The sequence below is a fragment of the Trematomus bernacchii genome, unplaced genomic scaffold (assembly GCF_902827165.1).
Source record: "Trematomus bernacchii unplaced genomic scaffold, fTreBer1.1, whole genome shotgun sequence".
Lineage (NCBI taxonomy): Eukaryota > Metazoa > Chordata > Actinopteri > Perciformes > Nototheniidae > Trematomus > Trematomus bernacchii.
The window spans coordinates 11,334,004-11,359,391 of NW_022987705.1; the positions used below are offsets into that span (position 1 = coordinate 11,334,004).

The window sequence follows — 25,388 nt, forward strand, 5'->3', positions numbered from 1 at the left end:
TTTTCAAAACAAAGGAAATGAAATGTCTCTAGTAGTAGTAGTAGTAGAAGTAGTTGAACAGTATTATACATTATTGTAAATGTGTATAAACTCCAGTGGTACGCAGGTGGGGGGGTTCATGGCTGCCGTAGGACAATAAAACAAGGACAAGACAATTGTATTACAAACAGCCTGTTTTTTTAAAAAGGATTAAACAGTGTTCCTTGTCAATTTGATTCATTTTATAGACAAAACCGAATGTTCCCTTTGGAGAAAAACAATTTGCTGAGGCCTCAAATTACATTTATTACCACTAAAGAGTCCATTCCTGATTTTACTGACCTACAGACTGCCTCAAACCACTTTCTTTTTGGAAGAAAGAGCAACCACAGAGGACAAGAGACTTCCTCACGACAGCATCATGGTACCCTTCTGGCTCCTCAAAACCACCTCAGAGCAACCATCAGATTTGGTCTTAAAATGATGTTTCCACTGAGAAGATGCAACATATAAGATTCACAGGTTTTCTCCTTTTCTCCCTGGTCAAATCAAACAGATGGTGTTGTTGCATACATTGGTTCGTACTAATGTTACCGCTGTTTTGTTGCTGGCTGGTCCAAGCTTGCCCTATTTATAAATAAGCTTTAAACATGACCTTTGCTCTGCTGAGGAAGTTCTGAGGAGCCCGGCCCTGTTGGTGCAGTGATTTCTTTCTCAGAAGTTTAACAACAGTGTCGGTACAGAAGACAGCAGCTCTTTGAATTATATGCGAGCTTCCAATCGCCTTCAGCAATCAGCTGGCCTTTAAGCAGGTTTTCAGTAGAAGGCTAGATGGAGTTCATCACTGTGTGTAGGTGTGTTTTAGACCTGCCATTTCATGAACGATGCCCACAGGCTTATTTCTCAAGTGTAGCGTTCATGCCAACTCCTGCAGGGATAAGGTTCTGCCTTCACACTTGCAGCAGTTTACCATTTAGAAAACTGTATAGTTGTATATTTATTCATTATGCATAATGTCTTTACCATGCACTCTAAATGGTCAGCTTGCACAGAGGAACATAACCATCATTATTCCTGCAGTGCAGATCTCCCGCTGATACTGACACTGATGCTTCACTCTGAACATTTCAACAGCATGTATATATTACAGATTAAACCCAGAAAGGAAAGACAAATTAAATCTGGATATCCGACCTGACAGAGTTGCACAATTCAAAGATCATCAGAGCACTTTTCGGGCTGCAAGCCAACACCCACACCAGCGTACCACACAGAGGACAGTGATGGTTTGAAGTTGTATTCTAAGAGGATATTGATAAAAAATAAAACCTGCAAAAAGCTCCAGTCTACAGTATCTATGCAGCGGAAGGAGATGGCATTGAAGCCACACTGTAAATACAGAATAATAACCAGTTTGTTTGCCAAGGCTGCTCAGTATCCAGGAATAAAAACTAAACTAAACTGCTATTTGCCAAACAAGGTACGATGGTGTCATTCTGAGGTTCAAATCTGATTTTCAAACAGGAGATCATCTTGAGAAGCAGCAAATTTTACTCACCTCCACATGTTCTGTAGAGGACATTCAGCCAAAAATGTTTAGAATTTTTATTCCTGCGAACGCTATGCAGCCTTAGCATTTGCTACTACATGTTAAGGCCGTATGTGAGGCCTTGTCTAATACCACTGTCTACAAAGTCAGGCTACTCTGAACACTGAATATTGAAACCAAGATTACATGTTTCTGTTTTAGCAACCGATGGATGGTTGCAACCACCCGGTGGAGGATTCTGCGGGTCGTAATGACAATAGGACACCACATCCTCGCTTCAAAACACAAACTTTTTTCGCGGTTATTGTTGTTGTATGTGTTGTTGCAGTCCGTTATCATGGGGATTGTAATAACAGTAGCCAAAGTAGAAGTTTGAAATCCTCCAACAAACGCTTCCAAACGTTTTTTTTCCCACTTTTCTTTGTTGAAAAACAGCCGAGAGTGGAGGATTAACAACATGAATCTTCTACGATGGCTACATCTGAAGGAGAAACCAGTACTAATACTCTCCTGCTGATAGGGGGCATTTCTCTCTGAGTAAGCTCATACTTCCTGATGCAGACAGGATCACATATACATAAAAAAACTAGTCATCTTGTATATTTTAACCCTGTTATACCAGCTCTGGTGTGTATGTGTGTGTCTGTATATGTGAGCTGTTTGTTCAGAGTTCAGTTCAGCAGCATTGGGCTTTTTCTGAATAGGGTTTAAATGTGTGAGTCTGCATTTAACAACCATCGCCAAGCTTTTCCTAAGGGAACTCCTGTAAATGCAGATGTGGAGGAATCCCGGTTGGGTTGTGAATATAGCTGCGCCCGTCTGGAGCTTGCAGCGTTTTCTAACTGATCGAGCTGGGTTGAGATTTTACTTAGCTGCATCCAGAATTGTTTGACATCCTTATCTAACATTGTTCATCTTGAAAACCAGAGACGTGTATGTGTGTTTGTGTAGATAAAAGATGTAAATATGTGGCCTTGATACACAGATCTGTTCTTTGGCGTGGTCACTTCCGAAGACAGGCTAGAAGCTGTTCCATACAGCAAAAAAAAACCCAGAGGAAGTAGATTGGACTTGCACCTCCATTTAAGTATCTGTTCATCAGACCTGGGTTAAGCAGCCCTTAAAAATCACTTGTGATGGGTATTAACTACTTAATTAATTAAATGAAAATAAAATCCCTTTTTGTTGTTGACCACAGAGCTATTATAGTTCGCTATTATTTGACCTGCCCCCTCGCCTGTTGTTCAAAAGAAATACAATTTAGTTATTGGTTGAACCCAGGGCTGATGGCCGTACTGAGAAAAGGAACATGCTCAGTAGTATTCGTGTAGGAGTTCAAACAGTGAAGCTTGCCAAATAAGGACGTTTCTAGACATACACACATTACTTTATATATATGTATATACTGTATACGATATAAAATATGTATATGTATATATATATGTACCGGTATGTATATATATATATATATATATCTGTCTTACGCTTCTTTTCGATACATTTTTAAACCTTTTATTATTTTTTTAAACGTTTTTCTTAACCCCTGAGAACACCATGGACTGCTTTAAGTACAAAATACAACTCTCTGCGATAACAACAAAAGTATATATTTTCTAAAAGAAATATAAACAACTCAAATTAAGAACATAAGAGCGCAGGCCTCTGAAGCTGGTTTTTACATTGTCATCATTCATCTAAAAGGAGAACACGTGCAGCAGAGCCATCAGAGACTAGAGCTTGGCCACATTAAACAATTACTTTTCATTCACTACACTGATAAATAAAACTCATAAACTGCATAGATACACATGGATGAGATGAAGTGGTATTAACTAGGTAATATGCTTTGTTTTTAAGTCCAAAACAAACAAATATTTTGTTAAATATATACTAAGAAAATCTTCATATTTGAAGGGCTGAAACAGTATTTGTGCATAGAAAAAAAACTTGATTGATTATCAAAATAGTTGGCGGTACATCTTATTTTGTATTGATTGGAACAGGCTACAAAAAATACCAAAATGTCCAATCAGTGTTTGTAGCCACTAATCTAAATGACTAATCTTCAACGGGACTTGCCGACAGGTTAAAGTTTTATTTACCATTTTCCATGTGTATCTATAGTTTTACTCAGCTCTCTGGTGCTCACAGTGTAACCTGGCCAAACAGTGTATCGATGGCTCTGGGCTGCAGTAATCTAGCTGTGTGGGGGGGTGGGGGGCACAGAACAGTAGGCAGCTCTCTGCACTGATAGTACGCTGTGGCTCTGCTTTGCTAACTGTTGCAGATACTTTGCTGATTAATGGCGAATGCTGCATTTACATCCTTGTTTCAGGCACTAGACAATTAAGGAGACAAGGAGCCCAGCACTGGATACACTTGGTAACCAATCCAACGGGATTTCCTTTTGGTTTGATTGTTACAAATCCGATTGATGAACGACTGATTGATCTACTTACTGATTGTTTGTTTTTTTGATACGTTTTTGGGTCGAGGTGAGGGGGCACAGGGCAAGCGACAGAAGGCACAGAGTTTCTACGGTGATTTCTCTCCAAGGATTCCGGCTTGATAAAAAAATGAACTCAGAACTAGGAAGAATTTGAAAGCAGCTGACAAAAGTCAGATCAAATATATTTCCATTTCGGCTGTGATGTGAGCAAAGGGATTTGCTTATTATGTGTGTGTCAGTATGTTTGTGTGTTTGTGTCTCTGTGTGACAATCTGAATGAGCTCCAGGGTTGGGGTCAATCTTTTTGCTATCTAAAAATTTGAAAAGCTGGAAATCTGAGAAGATAAATTGAAGAATGTAGGCTTTAGTGTACATTTTGCAAACCGGGTAAACATTATGAGAATTGAACCCAACCCTGACTGAGCATCTATTATACACACGAGTGCTTACATTACAGCTCTTATGACTAGCTAGTTGTGCTTTTCAAGGCTGAATACATGTTATCCCATGTCACCACCTGTACATATTCAGATTAGCTCTGGTGTGTAATTGTCTTTCCACTGAACAGATTCAAGAAAACAAGGACTCATTGGATGCATCTCAGGCCATAAAGACCAAGAGCGGAGCAGACCCTGAAACCAGCTTGAATAATATTAATAATAATAATAATAATGCCCCAAAGTGTTTGTTCCCAAGTCTGGCAGATACCACAGACATGAGGCCAAAAAAAGGGTACTTCAACGCCCAGAATCAAAATGAATCTGAAATTTAAACAAAGTCTAAATGAAATGTTTGTTTCCTATTCGTTAAATGTATCACATCTTGTAATAGGCTGACGACAAACTACAGTCCGGTGGAGTTGCTTAACTGTACGATAGGCAAACAGCTACATTCAAATTCCCCCCCGAAAACAAAGCAGTCGAGAGCTGAAGAGATTTTCCACAAGTAGACGTGACAGGATTTGGTTGAACAAAGCCATCCAGCCATGTTTTGTGGACTGTATATTGGGCACAGATGGAGATACAATTCGCTAGCTCAGTTCTTTAGGAGGCCAGCACGCTCCTTCTCAGCAGGTCCTCTTTCCCAGAATGCAACTGCGGCAAGCGGAGTTTGCGTCCGCCCGAGCGCGTGTCAGAATCGCTCTGCTCGCCGTCAGAGAAGTAGCCGTCGGTCTCCACAGCGTCCAGCATTGAAGCGTCCTTTCCTGTGAGCGGCATTCCAACAGACTCCAGACCTGCTATACCTCCAGTGAAGCCCCTCCCTCTGGATTTCACCTGGCGGGAGAGGCGGAGCCGTGGACCCCTGCCACGAATGATCGCCCCTGTGTCGGGCAACGTGGCCCCGGGGCTGGAGCCTGGGCGTGGGGACGAGGATGCGACGCCATTCCCCGTGTAGACGCTGTTCCACGGGCTGCGCTCCTCCGAGATGTGACAGGAATCCATCTTGGAGACGGGGGGCTGCGGCGGCGGGTCAGAGCTCCTTGTCTGGTGGGGGTGAACGTAGAGATGGTGCCGCGAGGAGCCCCCGGACCTCTCCCCTTTGCGGCCCACATGGATGGGCTTCTCCTCTGCCATGCTTGCCCAGAGGCTCTTTGCTGTGGAGGGGCTGCTGGCGGAGGAGGGGGCCGCTGCAGAGGAGGGGGCTGCTGCAAAGGAGGGGGCTGCTGCAAAGGAGGGGGCCGCTGCAGAGAGGGGCGTCTGGGGCAGGGTGGGGCTGGGGGATTGCGGAGGGGCACCGCGAGTACGGGGCTTGTTGCTCCCTCGTGGTTTTCGGCCCAGCTGAGGTGTTTTCCAGGTGGACTGCATGGAGTTCTCCATCATGAGATTGAGCAGGCTCTCCTCACCCTGCAGGAGCTGGAAGACAGGGGAAGAAGAAGAAGAAGAGAGGAAGTGAGAAAAAACAGGGGATTGGAAATAAATAGGAGATGGGGGATGAGAGGATATGAATCAAAAGGAGATCCAGGGAATGTTGATTAGAAAAGAAGGGATGGAAAAAGGCTGAATCAGTTCATGTTTAAAGGTGCAATAAATACACGTTGGACACAAAATGTTTATGACATATCTGGATTATGCACTTTGATCAATAGTAGGGCTGCACAATGTATCACTTTTTATTGTCATCACGCAAGACTGCAATATTGCAAAACTGCAAAAACTAAAATAGTATCAATAGAAATGTGCATTTTTTAAGGTGACTACTGTATCTACTGTATGTGTTCAGTGTCATTTTCTAGTTAATGTTAATTCATGTCTTTTATTTAACAAGCTACTTGTTGTATTTAAGCAGTATACCGACATCAGCAGAAAGACAGAACTGACTACATATTATAGAAATATATCGGTTTGTATTTATCGGAAGTAATATCGCATTTGCTATATTCAAAAAAGTTATCACCTATAACATATTTCTCACATATTGTGCAGCTCTAAATAATACAAAAACGAATTTGCCTGTCTAATTTAATCATGCTCCTTCTTCCACTAGTGTGATCTGTGAAGTGGTGCTGAAATTATGTTTAGCTTGCAGATCACTTTTGGTTGTATCAAATCAATTAAAAACTTAAATTGCTGCATTATCACAGTAGCATCTAATGTATGTATCAGAAATCATAACATTAAAGTCAACTCAGAAACAGCCGAGACGTCACTCCTGCTGCTGAGGGCCTACCTGGTCGGAGAGCAGGCTGCCGCTCTTGTCCCGGTGCTGGGAGCCCAGAGCCCACTGACTCAGCATGTCGTCAGCCGTGATCTGAACCGACTGGGCGAGCCAGCTGTCAAACAAAGAGTTGTCCAACGGGAAGGACTTCGACAAACCTGTGGGGCGGGACATGAGCAGGGAGAGAGGAGGAAGCGAGGGATGATAGCAAGACAGAGGCATGAGAGAATTGGTATGGATGAAGGGGAGAGAAGGTGGAGAAAGACAAAGTAGACAGGTGAGGGGAATTGAACATTTCTCATCAAAAAACACAACAAAAGACATCTGAGTGGAAAAGAATTGGCTCTCAAATGAAGTCAAGAAGTAAAAAGCATATAACAGCACCTGCAAAGCAAAGCCCTAAATCCCACAACTCAGCGTGTGTGTACAGCATTAGCTTGACTATTAATTGTAACACATTGACCCATTTAAAATGATAAAGACTCAATTTGGATGATTTTACGAAAACATTTAACATTCGAAGCATGAATCTGAATTATGCAGTTGATAGGCGTACACAACCTTGTGGGTCTCTTTGCCAAAAAAGATGATGACATATTTAAATGCGGATGAAGTCAATATAGTCCAAACTGATGTTTAGCAGAGAGATAAAACAAAAATAACCTGTTCCTCAATCTTGATTAAGTTAATCACACAATAAGTAAACGGTTTGTTTATGGTAACTATACCAACACCTCAAAATGAATATAATTGAAAATGTTATGCAACATCTCTTAATTGATGTTAATCTCTTACATAGCAACTCTAGATCTTATTTGGCCTCATTCAATTTATAAGTAGAAACACAGAAACTACTCTAAGTCTGTCAGAAAGAGAAAGGACACAGCTCAAAATCCAAACAAGCTCTTGCTGTTGCTTCCTCAATAATGAAGATATGAACCATAAAAAACATTTACAACAGAAATCCTGTTTCCTTCCCACCACTGTGTGTGTGTGTGTGTGTGTGTGTGTGTGTGTGTGTGTGTGTGTGTGTGTGTATGTATAATTAGAAGATTTTTAAGGCTCCTTTCTATCAATGTGGGCTGCAAAAGCCAAAGCATGTCTTTCTGTGGCAATTTCTCATACACAATCCAGTGAAGACTCTTAGGCTTAGGGAGAACAGAGAATGGGGGGGGGGGGGGGGGCTTTCACTCCTCTATCTTCTGGTGGCATCTAATTGAATCCGAATTCAGTATGGATCACAACAAGTTTTTTCTGAAACCCAAATGTATTTATGCTTAGCTTTTGACAATTTTAAGTAAACATTTTTTTTATATAAAATAACATTTTTGCATATAGATTACGTGTTTGGTATGTAGCCAATAAAACCTAAACGTTTTACTAATTGCTGAAAAGAAGAGAAAATCAATATTTAATGTTAGCTAGCTAGCAACAAACACACTGAGTTGGTAGTGTGCCATGTTTTGTTCCTTTATAGATAACACAACTGTCAAAACATGTTAGCGCTGGAACCCCAGATAGATACAGATTAGACATGAACGCTGATTTGATGAGAATTTGTGTTTGTAGTTTCTTAGAAAGAGGATTTTTACAGAAAATGGGATGATAACAGTGAGACTTCCACTTATTATAGCACTTTTGGAATTCTACTCTACTATTTCTATGAATAACTATTCCTGTAACAACAAAAGAACCCTGCAGAAACAACAACCATGAACAATCAAATGTTTTTTTCCTCTGCTGATAAATCTGTCTGTGATGAAGGATAACAACTTTCAACAATTTCAGACCTATCAGAAACAGAACTGCGTGCAAAGTAAAACGCTCCTTGTTGTATTTGCAGCTAAATCAAAAATGATCTTAGGCTGCAGAGGAGGTATTATCTAGTGAATGGATGCAATTTAGTTTTCATACTTAGCAAGGAACAACTATTAACCTCTGCAACCAGAACCATGTCATATTCACTCTGGGGAACAACCCATAATGTGATATAAGCAGAGATGCCAATTATGTTACAAATAACTTGCACACAAGCACATTAGGAGAAATACTGACAAGAGCTTGCATATTTTCCAGGTTTGAGTCTATTCATTCCTCATTTCTCTACCATCTTTCCAGCCTCTCTGTAAATCTTCAGTGCTTTTAATGATCTGCCAAGCTGGTCGGCAGGAGGTGCTGTTAGGGTGGCTTTCACAGCAACTATACTTCACACACACACACAGAGACACACAGACATGAGCACACACACCGAGCCGGTCGTTTCCATGACGCAGCATGTCTCTGCAGGAGTCGGTAGATCTCAGAGGGAGGGAATAGGTGACGGAGGGAAAATAAAGAGCCAGGAGAGAAGTGTGAGGAGAGGGGATGATGGAGGACAGTAATGGAGTTCAGAGAGAGGAAGGTGGGAGGGGAACATGTCACACTGTGGTCTTTAGATATGTTTAAACTCTCACATACTCTTCATCCTGATATTTATTTTACTATGAGAAAATATTTACACAAGCAGCTCTGTGAGGCTGTGCTGAGACACAGCAGTGCTAAGAGTCAAATGCTAACATTCTCACAATGATCATTTTAACATTTACCAAAATGTGTGTTAGCATGCTAACATTAGCTAATTAGCACTACTGCTGAGGCTAAAGGGCCTGTTGTCAGTTTTTAGTCATAAATATAAAAGGATAAAAGGACAAATAAAGATTCGACCTGATGATGTTTATCAATGAAAAGTCACAGAATCTCTAAAGTAACTTTATTAATTAATGAGGGAGACATGAGTGACTGTACCAAATTGAACACGTTTTTGCTGCTGTTTCCCCAATACACAGTCAAGGATCAGATTACAGTCATTTCAGCATAATGGGGAGGCTTCTTAGTTATTCATTCAGCTGTTGCCAAAAATAAACACTTGCATTAAATTCTCGCTTTCCCACAAATTCAATTTACTTCCGGAAATAAAGAAAGTTGATAGGCTAAGCTGATTAACAGGATAGCACATGATACATCTAAAAATGTATTTTTTTCTCAAATCTCAGTGTCATAAAGAGTTTTTTTTTATTGTTTTCTATCTGTATTTCCCTTATTGGCAACACAGTATAGTAGTAAAACATTTTTATGAATGTTATTTTAAATCAGTTTGAAAATAAAATCTGTATTCTCTCTGTGCATGTTCTCTTTTAAACAGTTATGGGAGATTATGAGATGTTGTTGATGTTACTCATCTGCTTTGTTTTAAAAACAATTGTACAACATGCCCAAATAAATACATGTCCAGAGGAAGCCTAATAATAGTGGAGCTGTATCTTTTAACCGAATGACGACACTGACTCCTCCTCCTTCGTCAGCTACAGCTAACATGTTGAACTAATGGGCTACTGTAGGCTAATGCTATGCATCGAAAGGTGCTGTTACAGCCATCCGAATCCCTTGTTTAAGGCTTTGTTGCACGACAGCAACAGTTTTTGTTCCTCGTTGCGATTGCACACTAGTCCTACAGCTACAAAAAGCCCCAGGATGTCTTTAGAGAACAGCTGATGTAGCAGTGAGCAATGATTCACTAGCCAGCAATACTAAGGCAGTGCAGGGTAAGGAATGTGCTAGCAGCAGGACAGGGCCAAGACCAGGCCTGTGCATGAGAGAGTGTGTGTGTGTGTATATGTGTGTGTGTGTGTGTGTGTGTGTGTGTGTGTGTGTGTGTGTGTGTGTGTGTGTGTGTGTGTGTGTGTGTGTGTGTGTGTGTGTGTGTGTGTGTGTGTGTGTGTGTGTGTGTGTGTTGCTCAGTCTAAAGCCCTCATTACAGTCTGAGGATTGTTCTCGGGTGCCAACCGTCTGCCTGGAAACTCAACCAGAAAGACAGAGATAGAAAAAGAGAAAGTGAAACAGAGTGTGCAGGAGGAGTAACAGCGTGATCTAAACACCCATCAGAGCGATGAAGGGGAGACAAGAGGTGCAGCAGGCAGAGAAACAGTGAATTAAATAGGCTTAATACCTGATTAAAGAGGTGAAAGACAGTCTAACACAATAATGGGAAGCAGAAAAAAAAGCTCAGCATGAATCAACAGAAATAAACCTGTCTGGGTTCTTCTCTTTAACAAAAGGGGTGTTTTATTGTCTCTTAGCCCATTATGTCAGATTGATCACACACTATTCTAATCTGTAATTTGGCCTCATTATCGTTTTGGCCGCCTGAATGAAATTGAACATTTTCAGTTCTTCTTTGCCCTTCAAGTGAATGCTAAATAACATATCCATCCTGATCCAATTTAAAATAGATTAGAGTGGAACCTTGAATGTTAGAGTTTGTTGGGTCTTCCAGAGATGCTATTTGATAAACAACAATAATACATAGAAAAGTCTATCACGGAGGATTCCTATTTCACTGATTAACAACAGCCTGAATGATCTGGAGCTAAGACCTAGACAAGGCTGTTTACTTTCACCATCAGGCACAACATTTGAAGAAAGGTGGACAGCCTATTACCGTTGATACAAAATATCTCTAAAAATGCACTTTTTTTCCTATATTTGATAATGAACAGTATAAGAGGAAATCATCTAGAGTGTTTACATTTTGCTTTGTCTCAGAAGACGATTCTTAGTCAGGGAAATGCTTATATATAACATATTCATATCTAGCCCTTGTTGTTCAACCTATTCTTTACTCAAACACATATTCCCATTACTCTGCACATTACTGCTTTTGCACTTGTAGTCAGATGCTAAACTGCATTTGTTGTGCAATGACAAGTTGTAATAAAGCTCCTGCTGGGACATGTGTCTGAGCACCGAGTTCACAATGTTCTACAAGCTTTCTTCGCATTATAAGTAATACATTAACAACTCATCAGGCAACAATTGCTGAAACAAAAGCAAGATAGTACTCATAAGGACTTGGCATGGTAACAAAAGGGTCGCCAGGTTCAAGTCCGAGTTTGGGCTGGAAGCTGAAGAGGTGCCAGTTTGCCTCATGGCCACTACTGAGGTTCCTTGAGCAAAGCACTAAAGCCCCGAATGAACCAGGGCGCCGAACCATAGCAGCCCATTCGCTGTGACACCTTTAAATCAATGCATGTGTAAAGGTCCTGTTTGTGAATATGTGCATGTATGTATTTTGGACCTTTGTGTTTAATATAATGTAAATCATATATTTCCCCTCTGGGATTAATAAAATATGTTTTAGTCGTAATCTTAAAATTCTATGCAGTGGGTCAGCAGGATTTTGAATTCACTCCCATTTACGAATCGAGTTAAGTCGCCCCTTTAAGAGTTGATCAAACATAATTATTCACTACTGAAGAAACATTATCTTAGTTTGTCAATTAAATCTTTAAAAATGATATTTGCAACACCCAAACATGCAGATGAAATCGGATGGAGGCTGACATTTGTTATGTATCTCAGTTTCATGGGTGAAACAAAGTGCATGTGAGGGTGACACCAGGAAGATTTCCGCTGGCATATGGCCTCCACTAATAAACAGTGGGGATAGGGGACAGTACATCTGAGAAGGAGTTCTGGTACATTTCTGTCTTCTTGATCCCAGAACACAGAGAGGAAGACAAAGCCCTGGGAGTCAGGACCAGACCCGACAGAGAACAGATGGCCTGACACACACACACACACACACACACACACACACACACACACACACACACACACACACACACACACACACACACACACACACACACACACACACACACACACACACACACACACACACACACACACACACACACACACACACACACACACACACACACACACACACACACACACACACACACACACACACACACACACACACACACACACAGTGAGATATGAACACATACGGCATGCAAAAACAAACACAACGATGACACAGGAACGACATGTAACATGCACGTACACACACACAGACAAATGATACAGGAAAAGCATAGCACATACACAGAAGGGGCTTGTTTGTCATGGTAACACAATGTGAGAGATGATCTCACAGCATCTACTCAACATCAAGCTGCAGTCCTTATCCCCCATCAGTCAGACGGAAAGACCGCGAAGATAAACAGAGTGTTATAACGCAGTGCCAGACGGAAACAAAGAGTTATAGTGGAAAAAGATAGAAATAGAAAAGGAGAGAGATAATATCAGAACAGGAAGCAAGTGAGGCAGAGCCAAACACTCCTGTCCTGTGTTACCGTCTATTTGTTTATTGATCATATTTACTTAGACAGGAAAGTGTTAGCTCTGTGACGTGCAGCTCTAGCTAAATAAGGAAACGAAAGACAGTCATGCGTCATCGCTAATGGTCACTGCGTGTTTGTGTGCTCGTGTGAGTGTGTGGGTGAAATGTTAAAAAACATCTCTGCCAGATTGGATCTTAATTTGACTTTAAGCTTCAGATGCTAATATCATGATGGACTAATATGGGCTAATATGATGATAAATGTCAGAAAGATATAAAAATGACATGATATTCAGTTTATTATTATTATATAAAAAGAGAAAAGAACGACATCTCTATGTTTTAGAGCCAGACAGCTGCAGTATATTGATGAATTCAAAGATGATCAAAACAAAAGGATCCTGCAGCTGAAGCCAAAACTACAAACTGGATGATAGGATGTACGTGGATGTGGACAGAAGATGTATTGCTGGATTTGACGTTACAGAAAATGTAACAATAGAGTGAGGTTAAGCTTGGCTGTATATCATGCCTTCCAAAATGCTATAATCCCACACACAAAGTCAGGGCCCATTCTGTTCTCAACAGAGCAGCTCTGGTCTCATCCTTTGATGACAGCGTGAAGTCTTTGTTGGGTGTTTTTTGTAGCTTTGAGCAACGTTCTGTCATGTTTGTTTTCTGAGATCACAGGAGGAAACCAAGCTCCTCACATGTTGCTTCATTGCTGCTGTCGATCTGCCAATAATCCTGGTTTTTTATATTTTGCAATGTGTCTGATTAGTTTCATGCGGTTGTGTTCTGCATTCCTTAATAATAATAATAATACACAGAGTTGTATTTGTCACTTAGTGTCAGGACTCTAAACAATGACTCAAACTCTTTGAAGAGGGGGAGGGGTTCAGCGATATTTACCTTTGTGGATCTATTAAGAATTACTATCAATATGATCCATCATGTACATGAGCTGCTTTTAATCATACACATGAAAAGCTAGATAAATTATATTTCAGAGCAGAACTCATTTTCATTTAGCTCTCAGATATTAATCATGTACAGTAATTTTCGGTGCAGCCCACGGCTTTTTTTGCAGAATGTCACTGCAGGAATATTCATAACTTATACTAGATCTGGATTCATATAAACATGGATTATGCAAGACTACAAATCCACCCACCTGATGTCCTACATATAGAAGCTAATCACAGCGGAGGAGCTTGTTAAAAAAAAAAGAAAGCCTGAAGACATGGAGGACTTTGTTTTCCATTTTGTTCGCCCACACAAACATGCTGTATATCACAAGTTGAGTGTTTCTTTCCCTCTCTTGTTTGCATGTGAAGTATTTCATTTCTTATGCAGTAACCAAAACATGTAATTACATTTTGATAATTAGTACATTAGTTCTTGAATATTAGAATTGATACTTTTAGATGCAGCCCTCCACATAAGCATTTAAAAGCAAAATGTAAGAAATGATTTATAACACACGATAAAGTTGGTTTAAGTCTTTAGTAATCTATTATTAATGACCATAACTCCTCCTGAAGACACTTAAAATCTGTGATTAAATATATAATGAATGATAAAAGTGTGTATATCTACATTTATAAAAGTCTCTGTCGGTGTCCTTCGTCATTTTTATTCGATTATTACAATTATTGCTTTTATATGCAAAATAGGGTAACTACTTGCAACAATTTCAGATCAATCTCAATCTTTTTCACTACAAATATAAATTCACAACTAACCGCATCGCTGTTTGGAAAAAAAGTTGTTTTTTAGATTACTTTCATTACAAGAAAACCTTATTGAAGCTCATAACTCATTATCTTTCGTGCAAAGGATGCAGTCTGTACTTTTTCGACCATGCAACTTCCTCCTAAAAGCACAACCGTTATTTTATACTATAAATCATTTAAAGTGTTTTTTTTTTTTAAATCTCTTTTTAATGGCTTTGGAAAGTTACGTAATTTTGCAGTGGAACATTTCCCAAATAAGAGCAATAACCTAAAAAGCTATGACCTGAAAGAGAGGAAACACTGCGTTTGATCCTGACAGCACCAGCTCTCAAACTGTCACAGCGCTGCCGTCCCGTGAAGCAGCTGCATCTGAACAAATAAACTGAGGATGTTTTCAGGATGTCAGGAAATATGACGTTACGGGAGGCAGCTTTCAAAGCGATCCTGTCTGCCTCAGTTAATGCAGATATAGAGGTAAATAGATGGACAGGATCAGAGGGGAATATTCAATTTCAATTCTGTTTCTGTAAAGAAAGGCTTTGGCATCTGCATCCAGTCAACACATTTTTACCTCTGCTAACATGAACCTTGATTACTTCTGCAGAGTGAAACATCTAAAACATAACCTCTCTCCCAGCCCAGTGAGACAAGATGGTTCAGATTATGAGGATATCTGTTCAATTGAAATGTTAATGTGCACCCCAATAATCAGACAGGTGGCTTGTCTTGTGTTGACAACTTAAAAGCTACAGATTCAAATCACTCTTTTAGCAAGACACTAAGCCTTTATCTCCTCTTCCACTTCAAATCACAGCGTATATGTGTCAGCCAAATGCCTGTAAATTCTCCGTTTTACGAACAATATGTTCATGCTCCATTTCCATTTAATACCTATCTTCTGAGGGTTGTATATAGCTGTATTGATGGGTGGTGGGGAATGGGCAACCATTATAATCCATCCTTGTCTCACTTATGATGAGGACTCCCAGTGGCTCATTAATGATGAAGATAAATACTGGCAGAGCTTCCCTCAACATTATTTCTATGAATGATTTTTCAAACCCTTTCACTCCTTTTACTGATAGAAAAGTTAAGATTATGTTTGCAAAAACCACAGGGGGATGACAATGACACTAGGGTAATCAGGCTAGGATAAAGTTGACATTGAAAAATATTAGCGAAAACCGGATTTACAGTCTACAAACAGGGGTTAATATGTCCCACCCATAGACTGTTTATAATATGTGGTATGAGGACTATGTTTTTGAAGCCTCAAATTTGAAGGTTGCCTGCTTGTTTTTTTTGTAAAAGCCAGTGAAAAGAGATACAATCACCTAAATCAAAAAAACACTGTGATAGGGTTAAAGTTTCAAGAAAAACGCAGAAAAACCAACGCGACAACACCTTCTGGTAACGACCTGTCAATCATAAGTTAGCTATGCCCTAGAGTATATCCTGCTTCATCATTTATTTAACTCTCGATTGGCCCATGACATCACGCTATATTGTAGAAATCTTGAGACTATTGATTGAGACATAATCTCGTCAGGAAAATGTTTACTGAGCACCAATCAAGTATGAAAACTAGCTGGACTTCGTTACAAACAAACTTCTATTTGAAACCAGTGGAGTGGCCACCTGCTTGCCATTAAAAAACAAAGCAGGTTTAAGGCACTTCTGCTCAGGCTTCACTTTCCAGACCTGGAGATTGGCCCTTGGTCCAGCCATACATAAATCGGTTTTGATATATAGTTCAAAGTCTCTTTTCTCCAGTTAATAGCACGATCCCAAAACTACACTGATGTACCTGTATATGGATGTATATTCCATTCAGTAACTGTTTACAAGTGAGCGGCAGTGGAAACGTCCTGCTGGGTCGGCCCGTCTGTAATTGACTGTGACAGACAGCAGGGGTTGTTTTGAGTAGATTCTTTCAAGTGAGATTGGGCTTAGGCAACGTGTGTTAGTCAAAATGAGAATTACAGAGCCTCCTTCTTTAGCTTCCTTCAAGTTGCCTTCATACAGTGCGGCAGTGGCAGTGGCTCAGTCAGTAGGGGCTTGGACTGGGAGCTGTAGGGTCGCCGGTTCAAGTCCCCGAACAGACTTAAAATATGGAGTGTGGACTGCTACTTGGAGAGGTCCAGTTCACATCCTGGGCCCTGCCGTGGTGCCCTTGATCAAGGCACCGGACAAACCCCCCACCCCCCCTGCCCCCCGGGCGCTGTACAATAGCTGCCCACTGCTCCTTCTACTAGGATGGGTTAAATGCAGAGAACACTGTGTGTGCTGTGTGCTCTGCATGTGTGACCATTAAAGAGGGGTTCATCCCTCCGATTCTATCTATTCTATCTACATGTCCACAAGCAACAAACACTACTAGACTACCATACCATAAAAAAAAAATCTGAGTTGCAGAAGAGGATCATTTGGTTGCTCTATTACTTTAGAAAAAGTCCAATGCCCAAAAGAGACCATCTTAGTATGAACTTTAAAGAATAAATACATTTAGAAAATTGTAATTTAATAATTCTAATAATGCCCCTGGTAAATCAAACCCTATATGATGAGTACCAAGATAGTGTGTGCTTGGATCAGCTCCTATATTTCACTTTATGATTGTAACTTATGTTGTGTCACTGAGGAGAAGCTTCTATAATACTGAAGTTCTACAGGCAATATAAAGTGATTTATTGATAACAGAAAAGCTGAGATGAGGTCTGCTTGATTTACAGGGATGACATTTTTATAATATGCAGTCTTGCTTCATCTCTCGCCTTCACTTTTCTCTGTGATTGACGTTACACTGCCGAGTGCCAGCAGCCGGATGTGTCAGATGAAACCTGCTGGGCTGAGCTGCAGTCAACTCCTATTAAACATTTTACAATTGCATCTGACACTTGATCTACACACAGAAAATATATGAAAACACTGATGACGGACGCACAAAGTCTGTAGAAAAAGAAAATGTAATACACCAGGATGCTGACCACAGCAGAAAAAACCATGTTCTGTAAATGGTTGCAGCACTCTACTGTAGATGCATCAGTTATTCATTTAAGATAAAGTTTCCTCATATAAAGTCTTTATCAGGTAGAAAGAAAATAATATTACCTGGAGATTTCCAACTGTATAATGTCTTACTTCTTTTGTTACTGCATTTTGCCCTTATAAATGATTGATGCATCAAGACTACAAAGGTGTTGCAAAATGTGCAGCCAATGAGTTGCATTTCATTTTGGAAACATTGCAAACCTTGCAGGGTGTACACACACACACACACACACACACACACACACACACACACACACACACACACACACACACACACACACACACACACACACACACACACACACACACACACACACACACACACACACACACACACACACACACACACACACACACACACACACACACACACACACACACACACACACACACACACACACAATGTACCTAGCTCTTTCAGCAGGGAGCCGTTCTCTGCCTTCAACCTCTCCTTTTTCTTCTTCTCGGGACTACTCTTCCTCCTCTCCTTTCCTTTGTCCTTCACTCCATTCTGCTTCCTCTTTTCTCCTTTCTCGTTTTTATCTGCAGGGAGACACAGAATAGGGGCTCAGGTTAGGGGTGGGTTATTCAATTTAAGATGGAAAGCAACATTGAACATTTTTATTTTCCCTTAGGTGGCATTTGAGGGAGAATGTAGCATACAAGAATATTAAAGCTGGAGAAAGTAAGTGCAATATTAGATCCATATTGTTGAAATATATACACTGCAAAGGAAAACGCCTGACATGACAACTGTATTTTGCAAAATAGTAAGAATGCGAAGGACCTTTGGACGTAAACATAGCTAGTAAGGCAGATAGTAACTACATATAAATAAAAAAAGGCAAAAAATGAATTGAAGGCTAGAGGAAGTAGAGTTTCAACACATTAAAGAAACATACAGTACACAAGTGCAAAAAAAGCCAATATTTTGTTATTTTTAGGACATGATCCTAGCTAGGCACACATGCTCATAAGGTGAGAGCTAATTTGTGGTTGCAGGAAAGGAAAGGTGGCATCGGCAAAATGTGACCCACCTCCTGATGAGGTGTGTGGAGAGAGCGATAGTTCATCTTCAGTGGCACATACACCCTGCTGCTCTACCTTGATAAAACCCCAAGACTCGGGACGCATGCTAAGCTTGTCTTTAAGGCTGTTTAGTATTCTAGTTAAAGTTTGAGGCGAGGGCTGACAAATTGAAAGCCCATGTGACTGTGATCAAAGATACCTTAGTTAATCTCAACTAAATAAAAGATTAGTCCTGGGGTTCCACTACTAAAGTACATTTTGAGTTTACTTTACTTGAGTATTTCCATTTTCTACTACATTCTACTTCTATTCCACTACAATTGAGATGAAAATACACTACATTCTTTTAATTACTTAAGAAATAAATAATTATATATTAAAATAAGTCAAGTTCAGAAGAAATGTTATTGATACCTGAAGTACATTCTCAAGCTAGGCTGAATTGTATGTAAAGCTATTTAGTTAGCCCCACCCTTACCAGCTAGCAAATTGATGACCACAGTAATGCATTTATACTTATTATCCAAAAATAAAATATAATATATATTATTATGAAATTGTCTCTTGTGTATAATAAGTACTTTTACCTTTACCTTACCTTTTGGTATGTTTTGAGTCTAATGCTTTTGTATGTTTACATACAAGTATTTCTTCACTGTGGTATTACTACTTTTACTTAAGTAGAATATCTTAATACTGTACTTCTTCCATCACTGTCTGTGTTTGTGAATGCACTGTGTTTCATGTCCTTGTATCTCTATTACTATAAATCAAAGAGTTTAGTGCACCTTGCAGACTTTAAAAAAAGAATAGCAACACTGTCACTGCCAAATACTTCCAGCTAAGGAAAAAGACCCTGCACATACGGCATACATATAAACACATCATCAGTTGTGTGTTCAGGTCTATGCGCATGCTGACAGAAACATTGTATGACATGAAACAGAGCCCTGCAGAGCGCCTCCCTGCTGCGATCTGTCCTCTCTCTCCAGAAAACGTCGCTCTCTCCCTCCAGCTGAGAGTGTGGCAGGTAACAACAAACACTCATACAGTACGTAGCTGAAACCAACCTGACAGTATATTACAGTCTAATACACCAGTAGTGCAATAAATACACTGTATGTCAAAGCTGTGTAAGAGATTGCCATACTGTTTCAAAAATAGCCACAAATCAACAGAATGTCTGGTAATTTAATAAAAATAAAATCCTTTAGCAAATACAGTTTCTATATGTCTCATTACATTTCTTTACAAATCTTTACAAATAGATGCAAAAATAAAAAAATAGAAAAGCTTATTTACTCTTTATAGTATTATTGATATATATTTATCAATAATCACATTTCATTGTATTATAACGTGCAGTCAAACTTGAAATTGCAGACATTTACTACAATACCTCAATTAAGGATGCAACTAATGTTTATTTATATGACTAGTTGATTCAATATTTGGTCAATACAACGCTGAACTTAGCTTATTAGGCAGACAGTTGTCATACAGAGATTAAAGTAGGAAGGTTAGAACCAAACAGAGAAGAATACTTTAATTTAAGGCCTGAGGAAGTACAGTTTTCCCAAATCACAGATAAATACACCTCCTTTAATTGTGCTGGATTGGGAAATCTTGAAAAAACGCCTGTCACATGTTTGTAATTTAAATAACAGGACACTGGTAATGTGGAATCTACTTGTGTATGAGGTTTAACCTCTTTAAGACCTCTGTGGTAGAGATAAGCAGATTCAGGAAGTTGTTTTTCGAGCTCGAGCTGCCATGAAGAACCTGTAGGAGGAGTTTAAGGTGTTGCTGCACAAGGACTCCAGTGACCCCAAGGTGGCCCTGGCACGGGTCGAGGTTAAGGTTACTGGGAGGAAGTGGAGATCGGACAAAGTTGTGCTCATGCTCCACCAAGTACAGGGAATCCGGAAAGAGCTGGACTGGAAACCTTCCCACCTCCTAGAATGACAAAGCCAAGATGGAAGATCGGCCGAGATAGAGGAAGAGTTGTCAGCAGTGGAAGAGGGGAGGTCCAGCAAAACGATCGGCCAGTGGCAGCTGGAGACAAGGTGGGAGCATTCCATGGATTGGAAGGTCGCTTGGACTTATCTGAGGCAAGCCTAACCAGAACACTTCGAGTTCCTTGTCCTGGCAGTTTACAAACCTCTTCATCTGGGGCAAAGCGGAATCTCCAGATTGCCGGCAATGCTCAGGCAAGGGGAGGTCCAAGGACATCCTGACCGGCTGACGAAAGGCTCTTCAGCAGTGTAGGAGCCATTAAGTGCACCAGGTGGTAAATTCTGGTTCTTAAACCCATTGCAGATCCATCAGCATGGGAATTTGCAGCTGCAGACCTGTACGCCTTCAAACACAGATGGTCACCTTCTTAATGCCTGGAGTACACCTTCAAGGACCACAGTAACCGTCAGAAATCCTGTCGACTGGGAAGGACTTTGTGTGCTTTTGTTGTACCTCGTGAAGCAGCTGAAGGTACAATGGCACATCAGAGCCTTCAAGAACACCTCAGAGTCAGCGGAGGAAGTGTTGACATGGCTCTGGACCAGTAGAGGAGGTCCATGGGTAGGTACGAATGCCACCTGAACACAAGTCACGGTCTGACCCACCAAGATGTTGAAAGACTCAAAACAACAAACGACCCCCCGTTACATCACTGTTGATGTGTTCAGGTGCATAGTAGAGATGAATTTTACCAATCAAAAAGAAAAAGATTTGATTATTATTGAGAAATATACAACACGTGCACACACAGCACATAGGCAAAGCAATGCGAGGCAAGCTTATTCACATCGCACATTTGAACACAGGCAAGGCATTTCAAAGTGCTGCTTTGACTCTCACATAATGCACAGTGATCATTATTCTCTCGGTCGACGATATGGCCAGCCCTTATTGTTGGGTTGACTTGCTGTAACAGACTCCTGCTGTTTAGACAAACACAGAGTCCTCAAAGCATGGCTCACTAACTCTGCTACTGCCGTGAATCGTGTTTATACACTGCATGTGTGACTATGTGAGCGTGTCCATTGGTATAGCAGATGGCAGCTGCAGGCTTCATTACAGCAATACTGGGGTTTAGAAAAGCACATTTTGTTTGGGTAAAATACTCGACCTACAACAGCATTATCAAAGCTGTCTGTTAAAGGTAAGTATTCATAGAGCCACACATTTTTTACATTGTATTATAAAAAGTATATCTTTAAATATTATGGCTTTACAAAATTAGGGGAACACTAGATTAAATATATCTATTAAACCAGTGGCCTATATTGAACATTTTCTGACTCATTCAAAATCTGTTAACAAGACTACAGCTAAGCTAGTCGCTCTGCAAGTCGTGCTAACTTTTGCTAATTAGTACCTAACATGAACTATGGCTGAGGCCATCAGTGTTGCAGTTGATTGGTCAGGACCAAGTAGGAGTATTTGACAAAGTTAATATTAGACCAAACAATGACTTCTGTCAGAAGATATCACAGTTGTTGAAGCTCCTCCTGAGGGGGACCTTAATGACATGGCAATCCATCCAATAGTTGTAGAGACATTTCGCCAAAAACCACAAATGCCAATGTCTTTATGCTGCAAGACGAACAAGGGATGTCGAAATGCATCTGATTAATCCTCTTTGGTCCATGAATGTTTGAATAAAATCTAATTTTAAGCCGTACAATAGTTGTTGAAATATCTTAGTCCGAACCAAATTGTTGAACCAACCCGAAGACCAGGGTTACAAGACATACAAGGGCTTGAAGAAGAACAAACTGCAAAGCCTGATTAATATAATATTGTAGCAGTTCTGTAGCATACAGTATAGATTCTTTTTGTGTGTGTGTTGGTTGGTACAGTACATGTGTGTGTGTGGCTGTCATAGCAGCAGTAGGCTGTCCTCATGCTTGCTTTAGCATGGAGGAGCAGGGCATGCATGAATAGAGCTGAGAGAGACCAGAGAGAGATTTCACACTGAGACAGCCATTGTGTGTGTGTGTGTGTGTGTGTGTGTGTGTGTGTGTGTGTGTGTGTGTGTGTGTGTGTGTGTGTGTTTTTCAGGAGTGAGAGAGAAGAAAAGAAGATAGTGGGACACAGTATAGTTCACTAGGAGAAAATACTTAATGTTTAAAAAGAAAGAATATAAACATTTTTGAGGAGCTCAAGGGATGTCCGAACTTAAAACTGTTTAAAAAAGGTATAAGGACATGATTTCAACAAGATACAGGGATGACGTTTTTTAATCATAACTGGGTGTTTGCAGTTTATTTATTTATTTGGTTTGTTATTTTATCTTTTCTTGAATATCATTTACCTCTTTTATGTATTTGTTTGTTTATTCATCTGTTTATTTATTTGTTGTTTTATCTTTTTGTTTGTTTTTCAATAACAATATATATATGTTAATACTTTAGCTTTTGGGAGAAGGGGTGGGATTAAGTGTAAACTTCTTCCCACCCCTTTTCAGATGTGTAATTAAGTAGATTATCTGTTTATATATATATATATATATATATATATATCATGTTACATTTTTGTATTATTGTTTTACACATTCTAAATAAATCTAATCAAATCAAAATAAAAAAAACATTACTTTTTTGCAAGGGCTTAACAAGTTATAGCCTCCATTTCAGGAATAAAATCAAAAGCTAAGTGGAAGGATTTGGAGACATCATAGAGATTGACGGCAAGATTGCTGATCAAAAACACGAGATGTTTCGGCATTGGAAAAAGCTGTTAAAAGTGTTGAGGGATTTTTATTTTCAGGTCCAAGACAGATCATCACCTGGGTTGTAAGCAGGATGCTCGGAAATGTCTAACCGTTAAAAGTTATGTGTAGCGAAAGCGGCAGTAGCTCATTAAAGTTATGAGCGTGACAAACACGAGCAGCACTCAGAACACAGGAAAGGGAGAGAGGTGCGATGCAATTAGTTTTCAAGTGAGAATCAAGTTTGTTAGATGAATCTTTTCTCTGTACATGTTCATGCTGGTAACCTAGTTAGTCACCATGAGTTTAAATAGGGATTAGATTTGTACATTTTTGTAAGTTTGCAATCACCCTTGTATTATTTTACTTTTCACTTTGTTGTTCCTTAAAAAATGGCCACTTTCACAAGGAGATCCGAGTTAAGTTCAGTAATGACACAGAAACCCTTAAAGCGACTAGATGTTGTTCAAGAACACACACACATGTGATGAATATGGGAGAATAAAAAACAAATCTGTTCCCCCTATTAACTATTGCACCTGCCACTTGCAACTTCTCTCATGCACAGCACCTCCTCAATGTTTCTCCATGATGCATTCTCTACTTTAGCTGTGCACTATAAAACAAAGCCAACATCCTTGCTGTACCCTGTGTTTAAAGCCTTGACTGAGATAGGGACTGTAACAGATGAAAAAGGCTTTTTGAAAAGCTTAATTTACAAAACGCTCAGGTGTTATTTATCCCTCCACTTTAGGGATAATATATAAATGAGCTATTATAATGAAATAGTTTCTACCACAAGAATGAAATGCCCATCAAAAAACAAAACGTGTGTGGAAGATATCGTGTTACAGGGTGCTGTTTGTCAGAAAGTTACATGGAGTACAGATGGAGGCTTGGCTGCCAGCACAACAATTATATCTCCTTTTGACAGGAGGAACTTTTCCAGGAACCCAGAAACCTTTAAGGAACTTCTGGATTCTTCTAAGGATTTCAGCCAAAGGAAATAAGATCTAAATGTAGTTTCTGGGCTGCAGTTCTAGTGTCCCCTTTCTCTGCCTCCAATTTTCCTTTTGAATATTCGTATCAACATCAGTGGTGCAGCAGTAATAACAAAGGACTAAATTAAGACTATTTTGTTCTGCTTTGTAACACTGCGTCTTAAACAAAGCCATTGTTTTTGTTGTTGTTGTGTACCAAATATTTATGACGCAAACATACAAAAAGATTGCCCTGGTCCTCAGTGGTTTAAAAGAGTCACGGCTGGGAATTTGCGGATTTGCAAGTAGTAATAAAAAAATACAAAAGATGGAGATGTTGGAGGAAGAAATCAGGAATGTGCTGCAAAGCTTATCTAATCAGATAAAAAAAATAAAAAAAAGGTAATATCTGTGTGGTCACAATACACTTAAATGGCAATTATATTGTCTCGTGAATTTAGTATCGTGATATTATGGTATTGTGGGGCCTCTGGTGACTCCTACTCTTATGGCGCATTTCCACCACACGGTCGGCCTCGGCCACGCTCGGTACTGCTTGGCCGCGTTGGGCCTTAACAGGGCCGGCTCACTTCATGCTGCGCTTCCATTACAGTTTAGGAACTGGGGTAGTTACTATAGTAACGCAGTGTAGGCGGAGCCGTGACGTCATCTTCAATGAGAACCCCAGAAAAACAACACAGCCGTTAGCTGTTAGCACTCAGAGCTCACAGCTCCTTATATATGTTCAGAAACTCGACAAAAGTTAAACAAGTACAAACCACAGACTGCCTGTGTCATGGTGAATACAGTCGCTGCTTTATTTATGTCTGTATAGGCCGTTGTTGTGAGTGTGGACAGTCGGAGCATATACTGCGTTAGCTTAGCCAATCTCCATTTAGAAAACACGCATTTTAAAAGGTTTTTCGCCTGCCGTCTGTCTGCAGACTTGACAAAGCATTAATTCATGGTTTTTACTAACCGGTATCAGTATGTTGTTACTTTGGCATCATTTTGAAACGTGTATTACAATTAAATCACGGTCAAATATGTCCATCTTGTTGTAGTTGTAGCCCCCTTGCCAGC

General features: G+C 40.0%; 1 protein-coding gene across 2 annotated transcripts in view; it reads right to left on the bottom strand.

Annotated features, from left to right (window-relative positions):
- Positions 1–1,939: 1,939 nt before the first annotated feature.
- Positions 1,940–25,388, bottom strand: part of LOC117490629 (E3 ubiquitin-protein ligase Jade-2-like) — a 75,491-nt gene continuing 52,042 nt past the window's right edge. For both annotated transcript variants that reach the window (XM_034140388.1, XM_034140387.1), the window contains exons 6-8: positions 17,994–18,128; positions 6,645–6,790; positions 1,940–5,830 (exon numbers count right to left, since the gene is read on the bottom strand). In XM_034140388.1, the coding sequence (XP_033996279.1) occupies positions 5,021–5,830; positions 6,645–6,790; positions 17,994–18,128 (1,091 nt within the window). In that variant the 3' untranslated portion in view covers positions 1,940–5,020. The remainder of the gene's footprint in view (positions 5,831–6,644; positions 6,791–17,993; positions 18,129–25,388) is intronic.